Source organism: Tursiops truncatus, chromosome 6 (assembly GCF_011762595.2).
Source record: "Tursiops truncatus isolate mTurTru1 chromosome 6, mTurTru1.mat.Y, whole genome shotgun sequence".
Classification (NCBI taxonomy): Eukaryota; Metazoa; Chordata; class Mammalia; order Artiodactyla; family Delphinidae; genus Tursiops; species Tursiops truncatus.
Window position 1 is genome coordinate 108,369,885 of NC_047039.1, and position 23,734 is coordinate 108,393,618.

Consider the following 23,734-nt stretch of genomic DNA (forward strand, 5'->3'; position numbering starts at 1 on the left):
TGTATCTCAAATTGCCATTTCAAGATATGGGCTTTTATTTACCTGGATATAATAGTGCCTGCCACCACCATCAGACAGACCTGGTGCTCTACTGCCGAGTTCATACACAGGACGATTGTTGGCATGTCTTCGCCGGCACTGTAAAATGTGGCCGAGAAGACAGGCTTTCAGAGTAAGAAGTCCGTATTGGTGGTAAGAAACTCAGGTTAGGAGTACTTTTGTCTCAAAGTACCAGCTCTTTTAGCATATAGCTCTCAAATGAGACTTGTCTGTGTGAATCTGGGGGAGATGATGGACTCTGCTGCTCTGTCTGCTAAATGCCATTGTGCATAAATCACATTTTGAGAAGCTACCTAATGCATAAGCTTTTTAATGCTGTAAAGTATAGTAGCTAAAGTTAAATGCCACTTAGCTTTTTCAGAGATGAATTAATGGACCGTCTGGTCAAATTCAAAGCTTTTTGATGTATAAAAACTTTATAAATGGAACTATTCCATCAGTAGGCAAAGTGTAACGAAAACCTGTCTAGATGGATAGTATGTAATTTCTGCACAGGTCTCTGTAGCAAATACATCACTGTATACTGGTCAGGAATCTTGCTCCAATAAAGGAACATAAAGATTTTTTTGGCTGGGGTCATTCTCCTTGTTTTACAGAGAAATGTTGGTACTTGCTTTTGAATTTAGATGATGAGCTAGTTTTTGCTTTGTTTTTGTTTTCTGGTCTTGTTATTTCCATTCGTAGTGACTGGGAAATGGGGAGAGCTGTGCTTCAGATCATAGGTACGTCTGTGTGGAAAGGTATGTTTGGAAGTCATGGACAAATTACTGTTACTTGGAATGTTATAGATTCGTGAGGGGATTCTGTATTTTGATTTTGAAGTCAGCATTTAAGGGACTTTTCACTACGGAAAAAAAACAAGTCACTTGAAGTAATACTCATGAAGTAAGCCTGTGATTTTTGTTTCACAGAGTGACAGCTTACCAAAACTAGTTTTTCATGTGCTGGTGAGGTCATGGCACTGTTAGGTTATTTAATCAAACTACAATGTTTATTTTGGGGAATGTGGTCAAAAGATAGGAGCCCCTAAAGGTAATTTCTTCCCAGTTACTGAGACAACCCTTTAGCTTCCGCTGTGGCCGTAAATCTGAAGGAGTGCTAGGCTGTGAGAAGGCAGAAGGGGCAAACTTAGTGTACTGGAAGATGGCTACAAAGTAGTGTGCTTTGTTTGCAACTGCAAGAGTTCTTGGGCTGGCCCTTAGGCAAGTATGTTTTGGGAAGTGCCAGGTGAATGGCTCAAAGCGCCTTTGGTACAAGGACATCTAAAAAGGAAAGAGCAAATAGTGGCTGTTTAGCTCATTTCTCTTGGGACATCCTCTTCCAAAGCTGTGCCATACTCTGCTTACAAGGGGAACCTCACTGCATGAATTGGGGCAGAGAGGACAGTAGCTTGTAATGTGTCTTTACATTTAATTTAAAAACTTGTACGGAATGCTCTGCAATCGAGGTTGCCTCTCCAGTGATGTACTAATATTTTTAAGACTTTAGTCTGTGCTCTCTGACCTCCATGAGAGGCCCTTACTATTTCAACCAATGCTGGCTCTAAAATGTAGAGTTTAAATGTCTGTGGAGTACCTCGGTGTCTTGTTGGGCTGACAGATTGGCTTGGCATCTGCCCTGCTTCACCTGTGTTAGCTGTTTGGGTGCCGAAAAGTAGGAGTCTTTTACTTGATGGATTCTTGGGAGTTTGGGGGCTTAGAGGGCTGTATAATTGTGTTTGTGTATTAATTTGGTAATCTTTATCATTACTGCTTTATAACAACTGGTTTCATGGTTTCACTTGGTCCCATAAACACAAATTTGGTTTTTTTTTTGCCTTTTTTGTTATATTTTGCTTATAAACCCTTTCTGGCTATTGTCAGAATGGGATTCTATTGCAAAAAACGAAGACTTGGAGGATTTCATTTAATGACGACTTACAAGTTTTATTTTTAATGGGCCTGAGGGGACAGGGACTGCAGTTTTGTGATGAGAACAAGAACAGGGAGGACTTTTAAAGTGGAGGGTATGTTACAACTTGATTAGTTAGTAACATTGCATACTCAGATACTACCCAAGGGAGGCAAATCTAAGTGTAGATGGATTGATGTCTGCAGTACCAGGAAGGAAAAAAAAAGTATAGAAAGGGGTAAATGTTTCTTTATGTAGCCTGCTGGGACAGTTCCTTTCAGGTTGATGTTACACAACTTTAATAGCTCGTTAGCCAGAGTTCGTTTGGGCTATTCACTACCCGCTGGGTGTTAAATGTGAACTTCAATTTTCCTAAGAATTACAATTTTATGAAGCACCATCACCATCAGACATGTAAGATGCAGCTATCTTGTCAGACTCATCCATCAGCCCAGGGCTATACGTTTGTCCAGCCTGGGGTTCATTAGGAAAGGTGGATGTATTCTATTTCTGAACCCCTTTCCCTCAGTGGCCACTGAGACAGCGAAACACTTCACAGCAAACTTAAAAATCATTGTTCTTCCACATAATTCAGCTTTCTGGCTGGAGGATTGGATAAATGAGCCTCAAGATGGGAACTAGATACCCTCCTGAAAGGCAGAGCTTTGCTCGTTTGATGTTTTTTTTCTGAAACCCATGACCTACAGTCAGAAGCTGGTAGTCTTTTTACCTCTCAGTTATTTGTTAACATTCAGCTAAGGGCACTTCGATAACCCCCACTTAAAGGAGCTTACCATGTGCCTGGCCAGCTTGCTTACTAGCTGTTAAATGTCTAGCCTTCAATAATTCTGATTAGTATATATGTAAAAGTGTTGCACTTGGCTCTGATTATGAAGTCGGCATGTCCCCCAGTGAACCAAGTCTCCTTAGCATATGTTCATGTCACTTGGTTGATTTTCCCATTGCAGGACAATCCCAGGATTGCCCATGTTTTGCCGATTTCACTTTCCAGTCCACTGTGAAGGAGGTGATAGAGCAAAGTGGAACTGACATGGTTTCCTCCTATAAAAGCACTGGAGGGCACCTCTTCCAAGTCAGCAAATAAGCCACCTTCAGTATTTGAGCCTTACTCACTTCCGGCCCCTTGGACAAGGCTCCTTCCAGTAAAGTCCTGGCACAAAGTGCTGGTGAGCATAGGATAACAGGAATTGCCTAAACAACTCTAGACTAGGCAGTAAAGAACCAGGGTCCCCTACGTACCTAAGCCATTGCAAGAACCGCCTAGTGCAGGCTAGTTTCCTGAAATGGTGGCTTTTTCTCAAGGTTTAAATGTGTATTCTGTTTAGATGAGCCCTTTAGGGCAAAGGCTGAGCAGCTCTGGCTGAACCAGAAAGCTCCAGTCTAGTCAAGTGATGGGGCGGGGGTCCTGAGGGATTTTGGATTCGTTCGTAATTTGGTGTAATTTGGGTAAGGCTTTATTGTTTCCCCACGCATACATTCTTACAGTGATTACAGACAGGGCCAAGCCTCCTTGGGGGGCGACAGGTATGGGATTAGCCCATTTTACACCAATGACATGGGAGAGGAAGAGTGACTCCGGGCGGGAGCCAGGTCGCGGCGGGGTTCCGAGGAAGAGGCTGACCCGGCCCAGAGAGGACAGACCACACAGGCATTGCCCCGCGGCCGGCAGGCGGCGCTGTCCCCACCCGGGCCCGCCCCTCTGGGCGCGCGACCCGGCAGCTGGAGAACTCCGGCCCGGGAAATGTCCTTTTCTGCCCTTGTATCGCGGGGCGGGGGTCAGTGTCTCAAGGAGCGGGAACCGCGGCCTCAGATGAGGGGCGCTGGGCTCCAAATCCCTCGGAACATCGGATCCGGGGGAGGCGCCGGGGCCTCTGGGTCAGGAGCCAGGCTCGATCCCTCGCGGCCGAGAGGCGGCGCTGATCCCAGGTCCCGCGAGGGCCAGCGGACCTCGGGAGGGGGCGCCCGATCCCGCGACTCCGGCGCCGCTTCCCGGGAAGTTTCAAGTTTGAAAGCCCTGGCGGAGGGGCCCGGGCTTCCGGAACCGGAGTGGTCGAGAGGAGGGGCCGAGCTGCCCGAGCGGCGCCATGGAAGAGGGGGCGCCGCAGCAGGTGAACGGCGCCCGGAGGGGACGGGCCTCGGGCGCGGGCCGGGGGGTAGGGGGAGGCTCATTCACCGCCCCGGGCTCCGGCCGCGTCCCCAGCCCCTCCCCGTGTCCCTTCCCAGCCCTTGCCCTGCGCCCCCCTACACCTTAGCAGGGCAGACCTGAGCATTGGGGGTAAGTCGTTCCTGCCTCCTGGAAACGTCCCCAAATCACCTCCAAGTGAATCAGAGCCTCCAGTCAGGCCTAACCATGAGCACGTCTGAGTCCGCAGTCAGGGCCACCAGGGTGGGCCCCAAAGTTTCCTAAAATCTGTTCTTCCAGGTAACACTCTAAGGCCGATGTGCATCCGCTGCGAAAGCAAAGGGGGGCCGTGCAGGCACCTAGGGACGGGTCCTGGGAGGGGAGAAGAATGTGTGCGGCAGGCGGAGGGTGCCACTCCCACGCGGTCGTGGGGTCCTTCCCAGAGCACACAGGCAGGCGGCGAGTGGGGACCCCAGAGGAAGGGGCCTACCCAATTCCCGGGGGAACCCTCGGGTACACAGGGTTCCAGACCAAATGGCGAGGGGGCGGGGTTCTTGTCGGAGTTGGCAATAGGTTCGCGTGGGACCGAGGCTGTGTGTCTTATTGGGGTGTGTGGGGAGAGGTGGGATACTAGCCCAGAGCAAATGGGTGTGGGGACGTTTGTGTACAAGATAGCGCCCCAGCCGCGGAGCCGAAAGGGAGAGGTGTGTGCGCACTTGGCAGGATTCCAGCCCAGAGCAGGCAGGACCATGGGCTCTGGTCAAGGGTGAAGTGTTGTCCACAAGACTCCTAGAGTGCCCCCACCCCTTGGCAACTTCCAGGGCTGCGTCTGTGCCCTCCCTCCCCCTTCCTCCGGAGGTCCCTCTGCCTGTTCCAGCCGTGGCTTGTACATATTTTCCGATTTCCTGTTAACCTCCGCCCAGCAGCGGCAGCTGGGTGACTCAGGACCCCGGTGCCGGGCCCCCAGCTCCGTGGGATCTTTGTTTGCTCAGGCCTTTGGCTCTGGCCTCTGGCCTAGGGCCCTCAAAGGATTTCCTGAGCCCCGCCCCTGCCCTCTGACAGACGGGCCAGAGGGCCAGCGGAGGCCTGGGGTGGGGGTCCCCAAGGCTCCACTGGGCTCGGGAGATGGAGAGCCGAGAGGTAAGGTGAGGGCTCTGAGGCAGTCCTGGGTTGGGGGCATCATGGGTTACCCTGGGCTGAGGTCAGCAGCAGCACCCGTTGGTTTGAAATGGCCTCTGGGAAGGAGCTTTTCCTCTTTCTTGCTCTCGCTTGGGGTGAAGCAGTGAGAGAGCCTTCTAATTCCTCCCAGGAGCTGAGCTGGGAGTGGGCCCCGGAGACCTCCTCAACCCCTCTGTGCCTCTGCTTTGCCAGCTGGGGTGTCGGAAGATCAGGGGAACAGCCCTAGCTTCCACTCAGGCCACAGGCTTCCCTGTCTGCGTGACCTTGGTGGTGGCGGGGGGGCCCTTCTCAGTGCCAAGCCTCTTTTCTGGTCCCCAGACCTTAGCCTGGATCCCAGACTGAGAGCAGCCCGATGTAAGCATGACCGGCAGGGAGAGGCTGGGGCCCAAGAGATGACGGTGCATCTCCTTCCCTGTGTTGTGGCCTTGGGCAAATTACTTAACCTCTCTGTGTCTCAGTTTCCTCATCTATAAAATGGGGATAATAACTACACCTACCTCATGGGGTTGCTGTCAGGATCAACAAGTTAATGTCTGCACAGTTCTTAGAACAGAACACCATGTAAACATCAACAATTTTTTCCCCCTTACTCTTCTCTCTGATGGCACAGGACAGGAGCATGGGCTGGATAAATAGCCTTGGGGTTTCCATCTGGCTTAGGGATGCTAGCTCTAAGCTCATAGATGCTTCCCAAACCATGTGTGTCAGTCCTGGGTGCTGACTGCGCCTGCCTCCCTTCCCCTCCGCCTGTGATGAGCTGAGGCCGTGGAGGTGGGGACTGAGGGGACTAAGGCCTCTGCCTTTCCAGCCTGGGGCGGGCCAGTGGCCCCCAGGGGATGAGAAAGAGGCGATCCGCCGGGCCATCCAGAAGGAGCTGAAAATCAAGGAGGGTGTGGAGAACCTGCGGCGGGTAGCCACCGACCGCCGCCACCTGGGCCACGTGCAGCAGCTGCTGCGGTCCTCCAACCGCCGCCTGGAGCAACTGCACGGGGAGCTGCGGGAGCTGCATGCCCGCATCCTGCTGCCTGGCCCCGGGCCTGGCCCGGCTGGTGAGTGAGGAATCTGAGCAGGCCCCTCGGGACAGCAGGCGGCAGGCTGACCCAGCTCCTTGGCCTTGGCCCTGGCCCTGACCTCTCTTAGAGCCTCCTCTTGTAGCCCCTGCCCGGGAGGGGCGGGGAGGAGAGAGCTAGGCCATGAGGGGCTCTCGGCTCTGGGGGAGGGGTTCATGAGCCCCACGCTCTTTGCACACAGAACCTGCGGCCTCAGGACCTCGTCCGCTGGCAGAGCAACCAAGGGCCCGACACCTGGAGGCTCTACAGAGGCAGCTGCAGGTAGAGCTGAAGGTCAAGCAGGGAGCCGAGAATATGACCCACACGTATGCCAGTGGCACTCCCAAGGTAAGGCCCCTGGGATCTGAGGGGAAGAGATTTGGCTCTCTGATTATTAGAGAAGATGGTGAGCCAGACCCTATTCTTTTTTTTTTTTTTTGAATTTTTGAATTTTTTTTATACAGCAGTTTCTTATTAGTTATCTATTTTATACATATTAGTGTATATATGTCAATCCCAATCTCCCACTTCATCCCACTACCAGCCCCTATTCTGATAGGGAAATGCAACCCGGCCATTGACCCTGTAAGAGAGACAGTCTCACCCTTAGTCTGACGGGGGAGGCAGAACCCCAAATCTCAGCTTGGTGGGAAAGGCATGGCTCGAACCCCTTGTCTAACAGAGAAGGCAAAACACGTCTAATGGGGAATCTCAGCCCAACTCCCAACCTGTCCCAACCCCCAGCATGATGTGGAGGCTCGCCCTGATCTAATAAGGGAGGCTTGACCTTAGCGCTCCCTTGTCTAGTCTGATGGGGGAGGTCTGCTCCAGACCTAGTCTAAAAAGGGAGGCTTGGCTGTAGTATCTGGCCTACCGAGAGAGGCTTAGCTTCAATTCTGGACAGATGGGGGAGGCTTGCTCCAGTCCCTGGTCTGACCAGGGAGGTTCCGGCCTTGTCCTGGCCTCAGGGGGCATATGTTACAATCCCACAGGAGAGGAAGCTTCTGGCAGCCGCCCAGCAGATGCTACAGGACAGCCAGCTGAAGGTGGCCCTGCTACGAATGAAGATCAGCAGCCTGGAGGCCAGCGGGTCCCCTGAGCCAGGTGAGGCCTTGAGAAGTGTGGATGGGCAGAGCGGAGCCGGGCATGGGCCTGAGGGCTGACCCCCTCCTCCCAGGACCGGAGCTGCTGGTGGAGGAGCTGCGGCACCGGCTACGCATCGAGGCTGCCGTGGCCGAGGGCGCCAAGAACGTGGTGAAGCTGCTCGGTAGCCGGCGAACGCAGGACCGCAAGGTGCTAGCCGAGGTCAGATCATGGTCCCCACCCACTGCTGCTCCTCTCTGAGTGGTACCACCCTCTGCAGTGGCGGGAGACACCGCTGGACTGGCTGTGAGGGGTGGCAATGAGGAAACAGGAGGCACATTCTTGTCTAGACCTCAGCCAGGGTGTCTCCAGGTGGCCTGAGCCGCTGCCCCCGCCGTTACCCCATGGCCCTGTATCCCTTCTGCAGGCTCAGGCCCAGCTCCAGGAGTCCTCCCAGAAACTGGACCTCCTGCGGCTGGCCTTGGAGCAGCTGCTGGAGGGACTGCCTCCTGCACACCCTCTGCGTGGCAGAGTGGCCCGGGAGCTGCGGACTGCTGTGTCTGGGAACCCCCAGCCTTCAGGGACACTCGTGAAGCCCACCGCCATGACAGGTACCCGGGAGTCCCTCCTACTTCAGAGCTCTCCTTCCCTTCCAGGGAGGAGCCTGAAACACAGTGGGGAAGAATCTTGGAGACTTCCAATCCTGGCCTCACCATCCCCTAGCTGTGTGACCTTGTGCAACTGACATCCCCTCTCCAGACCTCGGTTTTCCACTCTGTCAAATGGGGGTGATAACAGCACCTATTTCATAGGGTTGCTGCGAAAATTCAGTGAGTTGTTGCGTGTGAAGTGCTCAGCACCGTGCAGGCACAGAGATCGCTCAGTCGGTGAAGCTATTATTTAAGTGAGGAACCATGAGAGTGCTCAAAGTGCCAGTGTTAGGGAGCTCATAGCCCTGGAGGCCTTGATACCCAGTCCCGGGCAGTTTGGGCTGTTGGAAAGTTCTTCTTTATCCCAAGCTGGATCTGCCTCCAAATAATCTAACAGTGTCAACTCTGGAAGCCCTGAACTTCCCACCTGGGACATGGTGCCAACTAGAGAGCCCAGCCCCTGCCAACACAGAGCTGATGCAGGGTAGACGGGCCCCATCCCACTGTGAGCAGAGCTGAGAAGGGGAAGTACAGCGGCTGGATGGGCCCCCTCACCTGGCCCCTGGGGAATCAAGGAATGCTTCCTGGAGGGGGTGGTGTCTGAGCTTGGCCTCGAAGGGCTTATGTGAGTTAGCCAAGTAGACAAGTTGGGGAAGGTGGGGGTAAGGGCTTGTTAAATGGCCTAAAATTCAGGTACTTGGGGCCACCCCACATCCTGTCTTCTGGCTGAATACCCGTATTCCTCCAATCGTTCTTCCACCCTGGCACTGCCTTGTTTTATGAGGTCTCTCAGAGTGTAAACCCCAGGCCCAGACTCCCTAAATGGTGCTCTTAGGCCCAGTGTATGTCCTCAAGGGCGGCCAGAGTCCCACTGCTTCCTCTGCCCTTTGAGGGACACGTCTCTAATGACCCTAAAATGAATCTGCTTGGTTGGCAAAACACGCTTGTGCCCATTGCAGGAGGTAGGGCTGAGCTGGCCCTGCTTTCCGCTGTGCAGATGGGGAGACGGGCCCGGGGAAGCGGTGGGACAGGTCCGCCAGCCAGGCCTCCTGCTCTTCCCTGGGCTCTCATCCCTGCCGTGGCGCTGTTCCTAGGCCCTGAGCCCTGAGCAGTGTGTCGCCACGCGCTGCGGTCCCGTGCAACCCGGCTGAGGTCTGAGTCTCACTCCTCTGCCTGTGTGTCCCTGCTTCTTCCAACACGTAGAGAGTGTGCAGGAGGGGAGGACCAGTTGGCCGGCCCCAAGAGTGGCAGGTGGCTGCCGAGGCCTAATGTGGGCAAGGTCTGTGTTTAGCTATACCTCCAGGAGAAGGTAGCATTCCTGGGGTCCCAGGGGTCCATTGGAGGACGGCACCTGATAACGGCCCCCCACCATGCTCCCTGGCAGGGACGCTGCAGGTCCACCTCCTGGGCTGTGAGCAGCTGCTGACAGCTGTGCCTGGACGTTCCCCCGTGGCCGCGCTGGCCGGGACCCCCTCCCAGGGCTGGCTTTGGAGCAGGGCCAAGCAGCAGCGTGGTGGAGGCGAGCTGGCCAGTGAGTAGGGGGCACGGGAAGCTGGGGAACAGCGAGGGACCCCTGCTCCCGGCCTGCCCTGAGCCCTGGCTCTGGCCCCACAGGTGAGGTGTTGGCCGTGCTGAAGGTGGACAATCGCATTGTGGGCCAGACGGCCTGGGGGCCTGTGGCCAAGCAGTCCTGGGACCAGACCTTTGTCGTCCCCCTGGAGCGGGTGAGGCTGCCTTGTGTGGACAGGGGTGACCGTGGGCCGTGGGGTGGAAGGCCGGCCAGGTAGTGGCTCGTGCCGTGCTCCACCCCTCAACCTGGCCTTCCCACTGCAGGCCCGAGAGCTGGAGATTGGGGTGCACTGGCGGGACTGGCGGCAGCTGTGTGGCGTGGCCTTCCTGAGGCTGGAGGACTTCCTGGACAATGCCTGTCACCAGCTCTCCCTCAGCCTGGTGCCGCAGGGGCTGCTCTTTGTCCAGGTGCCCACTGGCCCCTGCCCTCTGACCTCGTGGGCCCCTGGCTCCGTTAGAGCAAAGAAGGGCCTTTGAGCCTGTGCTCTGCACCCACACGTAGGAGTGGAAATTGAGGCCCAGAGGGAGGAGATCTAGAGGAAGGAAGGATTCCCAGCCCCTCTCTGAGGACTTCATGGGAGCCTAGCGGCCTGCATCCTTGTCCTGTCTGCCCTGCCGCGTGTGTGACCCTGGACCACCTCTCTTCTCCGGGCCTCGGTTTCCCCACTGGTCCCAATGAGGATGTTGAATCCACCTCTCTGAGTCCTTCTGGCTCTTGTGTCTGTTGACATGGGCTCAGGCTGGGAGCCTGGAGGCTGAGGAGGTGCCCGTGGCAGGTGGGGTGGGAGGGGACTGGTCTTCAGCCCTGCCCCCTGTCCCTGCAGGTGACCTTCTGTGACCCTGTCATTGAGAGAAGGCCCCGGCTGCAGAGGCAGAAGCGCATTTTCTCAAAACGCAGAGGTGTGGAGTGGAGAAGGCTGGCTAGTAGGGAGCAGGGCTGGGACCCTTAGGAGACCCCGGGACTGAGCCCCCTTTTGCCCCAGGTCAGGACTTCCTGAGGGCTTCCCAGATGAACCTCAGCATGGCGGCCTGGGGGCGCTTGGTCATGAGCCTACTGCCCCCCTGCAGCTCTCCAAGCACCATCAGCCCCCCGAAAGGGTGCTCCCAGACCCCAGCCACACCCCGGGGGGCCGCCGACCCTGCCTCGCCCAGGTGAGGAGCCTCGCCCCAGGCTGCCTGCTTCTCTGTGGAGTCACCTCACTCCAGATGCAGACAGTGCCTGTCCCCGTTGCTCGCCCTCTGACCCGTCTCTCTGTCTCACGTGGCTGTGGGTCCACCCCCCCCCGCATTCCATCCGCCTGTGCCCGGTCGTGTGTCTGCTTCCTCCCCACAGTAATTTCCCGCCCAAGAAGACCCCCTTGCGAGAAGAGATCCAATCCCCACCCAAGCCACCGCGCCTCTACCTGCCCCAGGAGCCGACCCCCGAGGAGATGCCGGTGAGCGGTGGCAGGGCTGGTCATGCTGGGGACTGTCTGGGTGGGGACGGCAGGGCTGGAGGGAAGAAGGAGAGGAAGCCCCCTCTGCCCTGAGCCCCTCTGCCCTCACAGAGCACCAAACGCCCCCACATGGAGCCCAGGACTCGACTCGAGCCGTCTCTGCCAGCCTCAGCCACCAGGTACCCCTGGCAGGCTCACCTTGGCGTTTGAGAGAGACATCTGTCCACTCACTTGGGTGTTTGCATGTCAGGCGTTCTCACATCGCCCCGAGCTCTTGGCTTGCTCTCAGGTTCTCACTTGCGGAGCCCACGTTACTGAGCTCCACCTGCATGCCAGACCCCAGGAAATGGCAGTCCTAGGAGCTCCCACCCGGCCTCTCCAGCCCCTGCCCCTCTTGCCTCACAGGTGGGGCCAGCCCAGGACCAGGCGTGGAGGGAGGGTTTGGAGCGGCCCTTGGTGAAGCCCCAGCCCTTGTCCCAGGGGCTTCCTGTACCCTCTCTCTTGCAGGAAACCCCCCCGGCTTCAGGACTTCCGCTGCTTGGCCGTGCTGGGCCGGGGCCACTTCGGGAAGGTAGTGGGCTCATGAGGTGCAGTGGAGGGGGGTGGGCAGGCCCCGACACACGCTAGCTAGGGGGACTCTGGGGTCTGTGGGGCAGTGGGTGGGGGAAGTAGACTCCTGTACTGCCCACCTGGAGCCCAGTCTCTCTCTGGTCCCCAGGTCCTCCTGGTCCAGTTCAAGGGGACAGGTCAATACTATGCCATCAAAGCGCTGAAGAAGCAAGAGGTGCTGAGCCGGGACGAGATAGAGAGGTGTGTGCTGAGGCCAGGGGGTTCCCGGCATCCGGGCACGTGGAGGGTACCCAGGATGGCAGGCCTGGGCTGGTGGCCCCGGAAGGCAGCTGAATGCTACTGGGGCTTGTAAGAGGTGACCCTGTGGGGCCAGCCAGGCCTGGGCTCTCTTGTTAGCAACTGCAGTTGTTAACTGTGTGCCCTTGGGCAGGTCCCCTCGTTTATGCACCTCAGTTTCCTCATCTGTGAAATGGGAACAGGGTGGTTGTACAGGTTCAAAACCTATGTGAGGGACTTCCCTGGTGGTCCAGTGGTTAAGACTCTGCGCTTCCACTGCAGGGGGTGCTGGTTCCATCCCTGGTCGGGGAACTGAGATCCCGCCTGCCACACAGCGTGGCCAAAAAAAAAGACCTATGCGAGCTCCGGATACATGTGAACCATCACTCTAGCTGCCTGGCACTTTGACTTAAGAGCCAGTGACCCAGGGGTGTTGTGTGGGTGACAGGGCATAGTCAGGGGAGGTTTTCATTCCCTTTTGGGTTCCCTCCTTCCCTCTAAAACCCACACCCTCCTCTTGCAGCCTGTACTGCGAGAAGCGAATCCTGGAGGCCGTGGGCCGCATGGGGCACCCCTTCCTACTCTCCCTCCTTGCCTGCTTCCACACCTCCAGCCACGCCTGCTTCGTGACTGAGTTTGTGCCCGGTGGCGACCTCATGATGCAGATCCATGAGGACGTCTTCCCTGAGCCCCAGGCCCGGTGGGTTCCCATCTCTCCTGTACGCCTCTTCCAGCAAGCCTTCCCTGCTTCCCTGTACCTGGCAACGCGTTCATCCTGCTTCCTCCAGGGTGCCCATCAGCAGAAGAGCATGGAGTCAGGGAGGCCTTGGTTCAGATCCTGGTTATCAACCCTCATAGCGTTTGTGACCTCAGACCTCAGTTTATATAGCTGTGAATTGGGCTAACGATAACTATTTCATAGGCTTGTTGCATGGATGAACATAACATTTAGAAATTGCTGAGCACAGGGACTGGTGAGCAGTAAGTAACCAACAGCTGGTGGTGGTATTTCTTGCCCAGCAGAGTGTGGGCTCTGGAGCCCGGATTCACATATCTGCTCAGCCACTAGCTGTGCGACCCTGGCTGGGAGTCTGAGATCCTCATTTGAAACATAGGCGTGACGGGTGTCCACAGCAGGCTGCTGGGAGGATGCCAGGGTCGGCGTGAGGATACTCGGTGTCATCCCTGGCACAATCTCAGAGCCCAGGAAGGGCAGGCTGTTATCTGGAGGAGCTCCACCCCTGCTACACATGAGGCTACTGCCAGTCTCTCACCCCCACATGACTCTGGCAGGGATATCTGGGGTCCCCAGGCCATGGCCATCCTGGTGCCTCCCTGACCTGTCCCCCACAGTCCTGGGCCTGAACTACCCCCTGCCCCAACCCTCCAGGTTCTATCTGGCCTGTGTGGTCCTGGGGCTGCAGTTCTTACATGAGCAGAAGATCATTTACAGGTAACTTGCCCCCGAGATGCTGGGGGAGTGGGCGAGGGGGCAGATGCTACCCTCCTCCTGGGCTGCTCTAGGGTGGGGCCGCTGTTCCCTGGGCCTCAGTGCTTCTTAGCCCCTTTGATCTGCCCCGCCTTTGCCCTCAGAGACCTTAAGTTGGATAATCTTCTGCTGGATGCCCAGGGTTTCCTGAAGATTGCAGACTTTGGGCTCTGTAAGGAAGGTGGGTGCCTCCCGTCCAGGATCCCGTCTTTCAGTCGTGCTCACTCAGCCCAGGCCAGCAGGGTGGTGGGCAAGTGGCAGCTCCCAGGAAATCTGCGTCCCAGCCCTCATTCCAGGGACCAGCTGGACACATTGGCTCGTCCTTCCCAGCCCTAAAAGCTCTAAAAGAGCCCCTTGCCCGTGGCCAGAGGGAGTCCCTGGGCCGGGAGAGGGCACTGGGTTCTGCTTTCTGCGTGGCCCTGGCACACGAGCTTGTCTGAGACTCAGATTCCTCATCAATCAGGTGGCATTAAAACCGTTCCCACCTCCGAGGGTGTGGGGCAGGGCTCGGCACAGGTTCAGACATGGGGTCATAAGGAGGGTGGGTGCTTGATTCTGACAGCGAGAGGTTCTTGTGGTAACACACCACGCTGGCATCAGTGTGGATGTCGGTTTGCAGGGATCGGCTTTGGGGACCGGACGAGCACCTTCTGTGGCACCCCGGAGTTCCTGGCCCCTGAGGTGCTGACCCAGGAGGCCTATACGCGGGCTGTGGACTGGTGGGGGCTGGGCGTGCTGCTCTACGAGATGCTGGTGGGCGAGGTGAGCGCTGGACGGGGTGCTGGTGGGGCCTCCAGGTCGGGTGGGGGTGGGGGTGGCCCACGTACCCTGCTGAGCCCCATCCCTGCAGTGCCCGTTTCCAGGGGACACCGAGGAGGAGGTGTTTGACTGCATCGTCAATGCAGAAGCCCCATACCCGCGCTTTCTGTCGGTGCAAGGGCTTGAGCTCATCCAGAAGGTAATCGCAGGGACTTCCCCGGTGGTCCAGTGGTTAAGACTCTGCACTTCCACTGCAGGGGGCGCGGGTTCGATCCCTGGTCGGGGAAACTAAAATCCCGCAAGCTGCGTGGCGCGTCCCCCAAAAAACAAAACAAAACAAACTCTTTAAAAAAAAAAAAAAAGAAGAAGGTAATCACCTCAGGGTCCAGGGCTGGGCCGACAGCTGCTCCTGGCTCAGGGATCCCTACCCGAGAGGCTGGAGAGGGGGAGGCGGGCAGTGCCTGGGGCCCGAACACCCTGAATGAGCACCTGTCCTGTCCCCCAGCTCCTCCAGAAGTGCCCCGAGAAGCGCCTGGGGGCAGGGGAGCGGGATGCTGAGGAGATCAAGACACAGCCTTTCTTCAGGGTGAGTGGCCAGGGCCGCAGTGGTCCAGGAGCCTGGCACAGTGGGAGGCATCGAGGGCCCGCGGGGCTGCCACTCCCGTCGTCTGAGGCACCTCTAACCCTTGCCCCCAGACCACCGACTGGCAGGCCCTGCTCGCCCGAGCCGTCCGGCCCCCATTTGTGCCCACCCTCTGCGGCCCCACAGACCTGCGCTACTTCGAGGGCGAGTTCACGGGGCTGCCGCCTGCCCTGACGCCGCCTGATGCCCGCAGCCCCCTCACCGCCCGCCAACAGGCTGCCTTCCGGGACTTCGACTTTGTGTCCCAGCGATTCCTGGAGCCCTGAGGGCCTCCCGGGCTCTCTACCCCCTGCCCCCCCCGACGGTTGGAGCCTCTGCTTGCCCGCCTTTCTGCCCGCCTGGGCGCCCCGGTATTGATGAGCCCTTGGGACTCAAGGTGGCGGCCACGGGCTGCTGTCGTGGGCTTTGCTCAGTCACCGGGCAAAGTGCTGCCTCCCCTCCCTTCTCCCGACCACCTCTCCCCTGCCCGTTGCAAGACCTGGACCCGAAAGGGAGGCACAGCGAGGAGCAGTTTGGTTTGTTGTTTTGAATACTTGACTTGCTTTATGGATTATTAAATTTATAAAACTGTGCACTGGAGGCAGCCTGGCTTGGGGTGGGGAGGGTGGAAGTCTCCACAACCCAGGCCCTTGGTGCCCGAGCCCCCCATGGGTCCTCTTCCTCCTCTTCTGCCTTTGAGGCAGGGTTCTGTCCTTCAGCTCCACCCTGAGGCCTGGGAGGAGTGGGCAGCAGTGAGGAGGTCCAGGCCCTTGGAGCGCTGATGCCCCCGGGTGCGGCCCCTCTGGTTTTCAGGCACAAGACGGTGGCCCGGCCTCTAGCAACCCTAAACATCCTGGCTGCTGCCTTCCTCGTCCTCAGCCCAGAGTGTCTCCCAGGACCCCGAGGGCCATCCACAGAAGAAGTGGGCCAGGTTGCGGGTCAGGCCGCGGTCGAAGGGGTTGCCGGGGCGCTGGCGGAGGTAGGCGATACGGTGTGAGGAGATGAACTCCCAGGTGGTGGTGTTGCTGGCCACCAGGTAGAGGTGCGAGGCCAAGAGCAGGCTGGCCACTAGGGAGAAGAGCGACAGCAGCAGGAAGGTGGCAAACAGGAGCCCACTGGACCGCAGCCAGAGCCCCCAAGGCCGGAAGAAGCGGAGGCCAGACCTGCGGGGAAGGAGGGGGACAGGGACCCAGAGCTGGCGGGTGTGTGGTTGGCAGCTTTGCCCCAGGGACCCCAGGTGGGCCGGCCATTTGGGAGAGGGTCCGAGGCCCCTGAAGAGGGAGCCTGGCTCTCTCCACACCTGGTGGGTGCCTGCTGCCTGCCCCCCACCCACCCACCCGGGGCGCTGGGGGAACCCACCATGCCAGGTACAGGCCCCACAGAAGCACCACCAGCTGCAGTGCCAGGTAGGCCACGAACACTGGGTGATTGCGCTCCCCCACGCAGTTCTCCATCCAGGGACAGTGGTGGTCATATCGGCGGACACAACGACGGCACTCACGGCAGTGACGGGCCCGCAGGGGTTGCTGTGGGCACACAGGGAGTCAGGCTTCAACACTGGCTCCCTTCTGGACCCAACAATGTGGGCGGGAGGTCAGGGCTGACATCTGGGAGGCCTTCCTGGAGGAGGGATGAGGCCAAGGAGTCTCAATCTTGCCCGACCCTCCCACGGAGGTCCCTGCATCACCCACCAGCACCATGCAGTATCTGCAGCGCCGAAGGGGGATGGCCTGAGGAACCATGGCTGTCTGCTCTTCCTTGGCCTCCTCCTGAAAATGGGGGGACACAGTATGAGATGGGGTTCCCTTGGGAGGCAGAGGGCACTGGTGGGTAGCTCCCTTGGGGGCCAGCTTAACTCTGGGTGTGCACGTTTGGGGATCCATCCCCTGTGTAATGGAGGTGGTAGAGTGGGGGCAGAGTGCCCTGGATGGCGAGGCTGTGTGACCTTTGCCAGTTACTTCCCCTATCTGGGTCTTGGCAATTTCCTCATTGTAGGATGGGGCTCTAGGTCTGGCAAGACGATTCCCTGGGATTCCCTAGGAAAGCCCTCAGCACAGGGTCTAGCATGAGATTGTTACTGGGGCCTTGAGTTCCCTGTTGCGGGGGAGGAGATGTTTGGGAGCCCTGGTTACCTGGGGCTGGGGCAGGACATTCACGTATCCCGGGTCCATGAGTGACACAGCCAGGTAAAGCAGCAGGGAGCCCAGTACCAAGAGCAGGAAGGTGAGGGGCACGAGCAGCTCCCCCTGCTCTTCCCACTGCCGCAGCGCTGGAGAGGCCAGAGGGGGAGAGTGAGGCTGCGGCGACAGAATAGGAGGGTGCAGGTGAGGGGTGCAGCTGGAGGGGGGAAGTGTGTCCCTGGCTGAGGGAAGGCCTGGAGTTGGAGTTTGATGAATGGTCAGGTGTGGCCACTGCATAGGGTGCAGGAGGGAGAAGTTCACGTTCAGCAAAAAAAAAAAAGCAGTTCATCTACACTCTCTCTGGAGCGCAATAGAGAACCATGGAAGGTTATAGGGTCGGGTATGTTTCTGAAAGCCCTCTTACTGCTAGAGAAAAGATGGATCAGAGGGGAGGCTTATCTGGGACACGGAGCGGAGCGTGTCTGGACAAGGGCAGTGGCAGGAAGGGTGGAGAAGAGGGGATGGACAGCGGGGTAAGGAGGCTGATGGGGCCAGACTTGGCTGGATGTGAGGGAGAGGGAGGAGGGGTCTGGCTCTGAGATGCGGAGAAGCTGGCCAGGTCCAAGATGCCCAAGAGACAGAGGAGGGCAGGGTCGGCAGGCTGGCTGGGATGCTGCAGAGGGACAACAGGGGAGCCCAGGCAAGGAAGGGTCCAGCCCATGGAGGTGACTGAAGGATTTTGGGAGGCGGGGGGCTGAAGAGCGAGGGGCAGGAGACGGCCAGACAGCCGAGTGTGGCCAACTCTGGTGCCCCTTGACTGTAAAAGGGAGCGGAGAAGGAAGGGGGGTGGCACTGAGGGGGGGTTCTTTCTGATGGGGAGACTGAGCAGGTTTTTAGGCTAAGGGGCAGAGGCAGTGGAGGAGACTTGAGGTCTTGGGAGGAAAGTGAGAACGCCCCCGGTCCGGGGTTTTATGCTGGAGCAAGGAGGGATGATGTGTGGGGGCTGTGATGGTGGTAGTGAGGGAGGGTGAAAACTTGTGCTGGAGGTGGCCACAGAGGTGGCCTGTGGTGGGTAAAGAGGAGGAAGGGTGGAAGGGGGTTGATGTAATGAATGAATGCTACCAGGGTGAGAATCAAGGATGAGGACGTGAGGGACAGGCTGCTCCCCTATGCGGTGTTCTCTTGCCTGAGGCTGGGGAGCCTGGACTTGGGCAGCTAGTGGCCACAGGGCTGGGCGGGACGCCAGTCCTTCATCTAGTTGATCCTCGGAATCTTGGGAGTCAATTCCTGGGAAGGGTCGGGCGGGTCCCAGGATCAGGGGAGAAAGGGGCTCGAGTCGGTCGTCGGATCTGGGGCACCGGGTGGGTCCTGGGACAGACAGGGTATCTGGCAGGGATCAGGAAGATTCTGGAATTAATTAGAGATCAACTGGGTATTAGGCAGAAAGCAGGTGGCTCTTGGAATGAGAGATGGGGAGGGGGCCTCAGGATGTGGAGGAGATTGGGTGAATCCCAGGATCTCTTGGGCTTCGGCAAGGGACTCAGTGAGACCCAAACATCTAGGGAATCATGCGGGATCGGGGGGGTCCAGGGTCGCGCGGGGTCCGGCTCACCGGTATCATGCAGGAAGAGCACCAGCGTGATCCCCCAGGTCAGGACGGTGTGCCCGGTCCGCACCAGGACCCCAGGCCTGAGCAGCGCCCACGGCGCCATCGCCTCTGCCCGGGGCCCCACCCGGAAGAAGCGCTCAGAGGGGCGGGCCCTCCGAGGGAGAGGACCCACCGCCACCCGGGGATTGGAGGAGACAGGCTGTGGGCGGGGCCGACTTGGGTGATGGAGACTGCCTATTGGACGGTAGCTGCGGCCGAGTAGGCCCTCGAGCCCACAGGTGCCTGAAGAGGCTGAGGGCGGGGCCGGCGCGCGCGCAGCCGGTAACGCCCCCAACCCTACGCCCCACCAGCCAGGTAACTTTCGAAAGCCGGGGAGCCGTCGGGAGCCTCGACCCAGCCCCACTGGGATTCCACCACCAGCCCCAGGGCCACAGCCTAACGCATGCGTACAGCTTCCTGGACGCTTCAAAGACCCAGGTGTTGTGACTTCAGGTTGCAGAATTGTGCGCGGTTCGGAGATGTGACGCCTGAGCCCTCGAGAGGGGCAGGACTCGCCCAAGGTTGCGCCGTGGTGATACCCTTACCTCCTATTCATTTTCAGATATTGCAGATGGGATGAGAGCAGAGTGGAGGTACGTGGTGCAGATTCTGGCTATGAGGGGCCCAACTTGGGTCAGAGTCAGAAATCCCAGCACTGCCTCTTCCTACCTGTATGAGTTTGGGCAAGTTACTGAACCACTGCGAGCTCTGTTTTCTGTCTGTGTAATGGAGATGATAATAGTACCCCCCTGCTGAGGTGGTTGGAGGACTCAATAATGGAAATAAGAGTGTCTAGCACAGGACTGTCTTGTCTCCCCGGCTCTAAGCCAGCACCTACACCCTTCAGCCTTGCCCAACCCAGGGCTTCAGGCCAGGGAAGTCCCAGTGCAGCTTTGGTTTGTATAGAGGTGACTGGGTATTTTAAAGGGAGAATGAGGGAGTTGAGATGGGGAAGGGTAGGGGCTTGAAGAGACTCAGAGCAGTGAAAAATTACAAACAGTGGGTCAGGGTAAATGCTGATTAGGCCAGCTGTGTCTGCTATCTGGCAATAATTGAAGTTCAGCTTCTATCCTCCCACAGAGGATAGAAGCCACGTGGGCGGCTTCGTGGTTCTCCCTGTGCGGTCTTCTCCTGGCAGGGCCCTCTGCCCAGGACACTCTTTCCCTGGACCCCTACAGCCAGGCCTGGCAGCCCGGTCTTTCTGCTGGATTCAGCTCGCATGTCTCCGCTTGTGAGAAGCCTCCCCTGCCCAGGATACCACACTGTCCCTTATCTGCACGTATGCTCTTCCGTCTCCCTAAGGGGCTGTGGCCCAGCTAACTCCAGCCCCTGCTGCACACTCCCACCGGCCCACAGGAGGGACCTGCTCTGTGCTCCCTTCTCCCTGCTCCTCACACACTGGGTCATAATCTCGTATTTAACATTTGTCTCTACCATCAGACAGCCATTCTGGGCGGGGGCCCTGTTGGTCTGTTGCCAGCTGTACCCTCAGTGTCTGGGCACAGGGGTGTGGAGAGGCTGCAAAGGAAAAACAGGTGCTCCAGCCCGATCTGCCACCTGTCCCCAGTCTGCAGTTGACCCTCTGGGCTGGGCACACAAACTGACCCAACGCAACCGCACTCAAGGCCCACTGCCTGAGCCAGCCCAGGGCCCTCTCCAGACCCCATCCCTTCCACAAAAAAAGACACTCTGCTCCACTTTGCACAAAAATGTATTTCTGTGACATCCCGAAGTACAGACATTTACCCAGGCCCCAGGTGGTAATGCAATGCAATGTGAGCTCTGCCCGGGGCCTGGCTCAGGCCACGTGAGCATGGAAGGGAGGGGTAGATGTGGCCCATCTGCTAAGCTGAGGGACACAGGGCAGGTGGCCCTTCCCACGGCTGGGAGCGAAAGACCCCAGGGGAGAAAGGCCAGGTGCCTCTCCCCTGGGCTGCTCATCCAGACCGCTCTGTCTGCAGGCAGAAACACCAGGAGAATCCAAAAACAGGCCCAGGGAAGGAGGAGGGAAGAAAAGCCACCCCTCAAGGGCCACCTGCAGAGTCAGCTCTGCTCCCCAGCCCCTTGTTCCAGAGGGGCCTCCTCACCGCCGTCTGTGCCATGAGAAGCAATTCGGAGTGACATCAAGGGAGGACCACAAGATATTTCAAGATACGTTTGTGTCTCACACTTCTCTGAAACAACAGCACGGAGGTTTCCGAGGGAAAGCCTGGGGTCAGTATGGGAGGGGCGCGGGAAGGGCCCCGGAGGGCCGGGCAGGGCCGCTGCAGGATGTGCCAAATGCTGGTCTGGAGGTGTCTGCCTGTTGCCACCGGGAAAGGGTGGCTTGGGGACCTCCTGCCTGTGAGAGAGGTGTGGGGTCCTCTGGGCAGCGGGGCAGGCAGGGGCGAGTGAGGCAGGCTCAGTTCTGCTGGTGGGGTGCCTGGGCACCATGGGTGCTGCGGGCAGATGAGGGGTAGGGGGTGAGGGGAAAAAGCCCCTGGCCCCAGGAGGTGCTGGCTTCCAGGGTGGGGGGCAGGTTCTGGATATGTTTGGCAGAAGGGGCAGTGGAATCTGCCTGAATTCTGACCAGCCCTGGGCTGGGGCCTTCGACAGCCTGGGACCTGGTGGGAGACTAGGAGGCAGCCTCCATAGCAGCGTGGCCTCAGGCAGGCCTGGCCAGAGGGCAGCAGAGCCACTGTGAGCTCCACTCCTCGAGGGCCCTCTGGGGCTGGGACTGCCTGGACCTAGGCAGGTACAGCTTACTTGCTCGCCCCAGAGGCCCACAGCCGAGAGCACCAAGGCATTTGGGAGACCCAGTGGGGTTAGTTGTAATCTCCAAACCCCATCAGCTGCACCCAGGAACCTAGAGGGCGTTCTCAGGCTTTGGTGGGTGGGTTAGGGTGCTGGAGTGGGCTATCGAAAGCCCACTGCCTCTCCTAACAGGAAGGGAGGCCAAGGTCAGAGGTTACAGGGCGAGGGCTGGACACTCACAATGTTACGGGCATTTAGTCTGGCAGGGGTAGGAGTGAGTGTGGCAGCGATGAAGGCTTTGAGTTGGGGCTTGAGAATGGCCAAGGAAGCTGCGAGGACTCAGGGAGTGTTTCTTTTGTTTTTGTACAGAAATCATACACACAAAACTTCACACTTCCTAACCAAAAAAAAATAATATATATATATAATATATATATATAAAATATATATATATATAATATATATATATATTATATATATATATATATATCTCACTAATGTTAAGGAAAAGCGTCGGTTGTGCAAAAGTCCCCCTGTGTCCCTTCATCCAGTTGGGAGGCTCCCCGGGTGGGGATCTGCCAGCTGGGCTGCTTGAGAGTGCTTCCTCCCAGCCTCGTGGTCCAGAGCAGTGGCGGCCGTGGGGGCAGAGGCCTCTATCTGGATGTGTCCATGTTCTCCTCTTTAAAGTTACTGCAGTGCTCAATCACCTTGCTGGAGACAATGAGAGAAAGAGGATTGGAGGGTGGGCTGGGGTTGGGGTGGGCCCAGCCCCTCCCAGCTGATCAGGCTGCGGGATTTGTTAGCCAACGGTAACCATGATGTTGACGCTGAATGAGATGAAGTGTACAAAGTGGTGGGCAGAGTGGCCAGCATGTGCGGGGTACCCAGGAAATGGTACTCGTGGCCACGAATGCCATCAGCCCCGCGTGCTCCCCTCCTACTTCCCCAGGCCCCCTTTCCACCTCTCAGTGCCTGGGCATCTGTGGTTAGGGGCGTCCCTGAATCAGCTCAGGCCTAACCTCCAAAACCTTCTGGTCTCTTTTTCAGCAACATCTTCCTTCTTCACCTTTTCCCTGTACACCCAGGCCTTTTTCTTCCCCAAAGTCTACTGGTGGTCCCCAAACTGGCTGCGCATCAGATTCACCCAGAGATCCTGCTCCAGCAGCAGGTCCGGGTAGGGCTAGGGCAGCTGTGCTTGCACAAGTACAAGGGCCCGACACCCTGCAGCGGCCAAGTCCCCGTGCAGGGTTTGGGAGTCACCCCTCATGCTCAGATCTCGAGTCTGTCTCTCACTCTAGTCTGGCCCTTGGGAACCGCCGTCAGGTGTCACCCTGAACCCTGCATGGCCTTCCCGTTCACACTAAGCCTCTGGGTTGGTGGCGTGTGTGTGTGTGTGTGTGTGTGTGTGTGTGTGTGTTCACGGCAGCCTCCATGTGCTAAAGAGGTGCCTCAATGCCTTTTAGGAAGTAAGGGATGCCTGGGGTGGGACAGGACTGGTGAACAGGCAGAGGGATTTCTCCTAAGCACCCTGCCATCAGGCTGGCCAGCTTGGGTACACACCTCAAGTCTTACAGAGATGTTCAAAGTGACTGGGGTAGGTTACGGGTCAGTCTTACCCAGTGCTTCTCAAACCTCCTGGGAGCCCTGTTGACAATGCACATTCCCAGGCCCACCGGAAAAGAAAATCTAGGTGGAACTGAATGTTTTTAACAATCTTTTTAGGTGATTCTTTAGGGAGATTAAGTTGGAGAACCACTCATTTTACCATTCTCAAACTCAGACCAATCTGTCAATTAAATGTTTAAGCAGTGGGCTTCCCTGGTGGTGCAGTGGTTAGGAATCCGCCTGCCAATGCAGGGGACACAGGTTCGAGCCCCGATCCGGGAAGATCCTACATGCCACGGAGCAACTAAGCCCGTGCGCCACAACTACTGAGGCTGCGCTCTAGAGCCCACGAGCCACAACTACTGAGCCTGCGAGCCACAACTACTGAAGCCCGCATGCCTAGAGCCCATGCTCCGCAACAAGAGAAGCCACTGCAATGAGAAGTCCACACACCGCAACGAAGAGTAGCCCCCGCTCGCCACAACTAGAGAAAGCCTGCGCGCAGCAACAAGGACCCAACATAGCCAAAAATAAATAAATTAAAAACAAAAATAACGTTTAAGCAGTGCCTTTTTTTTTTTTTTTTTGCGGTACGCAGGTCTCTCGCTGTTGTGGCCTCTCCCGTTGCGGAGCACAGGCTCCGGAAGCGCAGGCTCAGCGGCCATGGCTCATGGGCCCAGCCGCTCCGCGGCATGTGGGATCTTCCCAGACCGGGGCACGAACCCATGTCCCCTGCATCGGCAGGCGGACTCTCAACCACTGCGCAACCAGGGAAGCCCAAGCAGTGCCTTTTGCCGACAATAACTGCAGAAACAGCCAGTGAGTAGTTGTCTGGGGAGCCTCTGAGCTCCAG

The 23,734-nt window shown here is 57.7% G+C and overlaps 3 protein-coding genes across 13 annotated transcripts in view; 1 reads left to right on the forward strand and 2 right to left on the reverse strand.

The window, feature by feature from the left end:
* The first annotated feature begins 3,679 nt into the window (after positions 1-3,679).
* Positions 3,680-15,368, forward strand: PKN3 (protein kinase N3). Of its 6 annotated transcripts, none has more exons than XM_033858771.2 (22): positions 3,681-4,079; positions 6,081-6,321; positions 6,524-6,669; positions 7,314-7,425; positions 7,499-7,626; positions 7,832-8,015; positions 9,439-9,585; positions 9,669-9,778; positions 9,888-10,031; positions 10,448-10,523; positions 10,607-10,775; positions 10,957-11,059; positions 11,171-11,238; positions 11,567-11,630; positions 11,778-11,869; positions 12,429-12,605; positions 13,296-13,358; positions 13,499-13,575; positions 14,014-14,156; positions 14,245-14,352; positions 14,659-14,692; positions 14,847-15,368. In XM_033858771.2, exons 1-22 carry the CDS (start codon positions 4,056-4,058, stop codon positions 14,978-14,980), a joined length of 2,544 nt encoding a protein of 847 aa, XP_033714662.1. In that variant the 5' UTR covers positions 3,681-4,055; the 3' UTR covers positions 14,981-15,368. The 6 variants fall into 6 exon arrangements, with proteins under 6 accessions (XP_033714659.1, XP_033714662.1, XP_033714656.1 ...); XM_033858767.2 differs by having other exon boundaries at positions 3,685-4,079; positions 14,659-14,739; positions 14,850-15,368; XM_033858768.2 differs by having other exon boundaries at positions 3,680-4,079; positions 10,692-11,059; positions 14,258-14,352; positions 14,659-14,739; positions 14,850-15,368.
* Positions 15,369-15,508: 140 nt separating this feature from the next.
* ZDHHC12 (zDHHC palmitoyltransferase 12) lies at positions 15,509-18,657 on the reverse strand. 5 transcript variants are annotated; one of them, XM_073806693.1, is made up of 6 exons: positions 18,508-18,653; positions 18,082-18,281; positions 16,908-17,072; positions 16,467-16,544; positions 16,135-16,301; positions 15,509-15,938 (listed from the first exon to the last, which is right to left on the reverse strand). In XM_073806693.1, the coding sequence occupies exons 1-6, from the start codon at positions 18,605-18,607 to the stop codon at positions 15,620-15,622; spliced, it is 1,029 nt and encodes a 342-aa protein (XP_073662794.1). In that variant the 5' UTR covers positions 18,608-18,653; the 3' UTR covers positions 15,509-15,619. The 5 variants fall into 5 exon arrangements, with proteins under 5 accessions (XP_073662794.1, XP_033714666.1, XP_033714665.1 ...); XM_033858775.2 differs by lacking the exon at positions 18,082-18,281 and having other exon boundaries at positions 16,113-16,301; positions 16,908-17,044; positions 18,508-18,657; XM_033858774.2 differs by lacking the exon at positions 18,082-18,281 and having other exon boundaries at positions 16,908-17,044; positions 18,508-18,656.
* Positions 18,658-20,236: 1,579 nt separating this feature from the next.
* Positions 20,237-23,734, reverse strand: part of ZER1 (zyg-11 related cell cycle regulator) — a 30,497-nt gene continuing 26,999 nt past the window's right edge. For both annotated transcript variants that reach the window (XM_033858778.2, XM_033858777.2), the window contains exon 16: positions 20,237-21,987. In XM_033858778.2, coding sequence (XP_033714669.1) covers positions 21,930-21,987 — 58 coding nt within the window. In that variant the 3' untranslated portion in view covers positions 20,237-21,929. The remainder of the gene's footprint in view (positions 21,988-23,734) is intronic.

What these genes read in the sequence shown, in the direction of transcription:
- ZDHHC12 (XM_073806693.1), bottom strand. Translation starts at nt 18,607, where the DNA reads ATGGCGCCGTGGGCGCTGCTCAGGCCTGGGGTCCTGGTGCGGACCGGG. An exon ending in GCTCTTCCTGCATGATACCG is followed by an intron (nt 18,282 to 18,507) that starts GTGAGCCGGACC and finishes GATCCCTGCCAG; the next exon opens with ATACCCTGTCTGTCCCAGGA. An exon ending in TCCAGGCTCCCCAGCCTCAG is followed by an intron (nt 17,073 to 18,081) that starts GCAAGAGAACAC and finishes CTGTCGCCGCAG; the next exon opens with CCTCACTCTCCCCCTCTGGC.
- PKN3 (XM_033858765.2), top strand. Translation starts at nt 4,056, where the DNA reads ATGGAAGAGGGGGCGCCGCAGCAG. An exon ending in ATGCCAGTGGCACTCCCAAG is followed by an intron (nt 6,670 to 7,313) that starts GTAAGGCCCCTG and finishes ACAATCCCACAG; the next exon opens with GAGAGGAAGCTTCTGGCAGC. An exon ending in CGACCCCCGAGGAGATGCCG is followed by an intron (nt 11,060 to 11,170) that starts GTGAGCGGTGGC and finishes CTGCCCTCACAG; the next exon opens with AGCACCAAACGCCCCCACAT.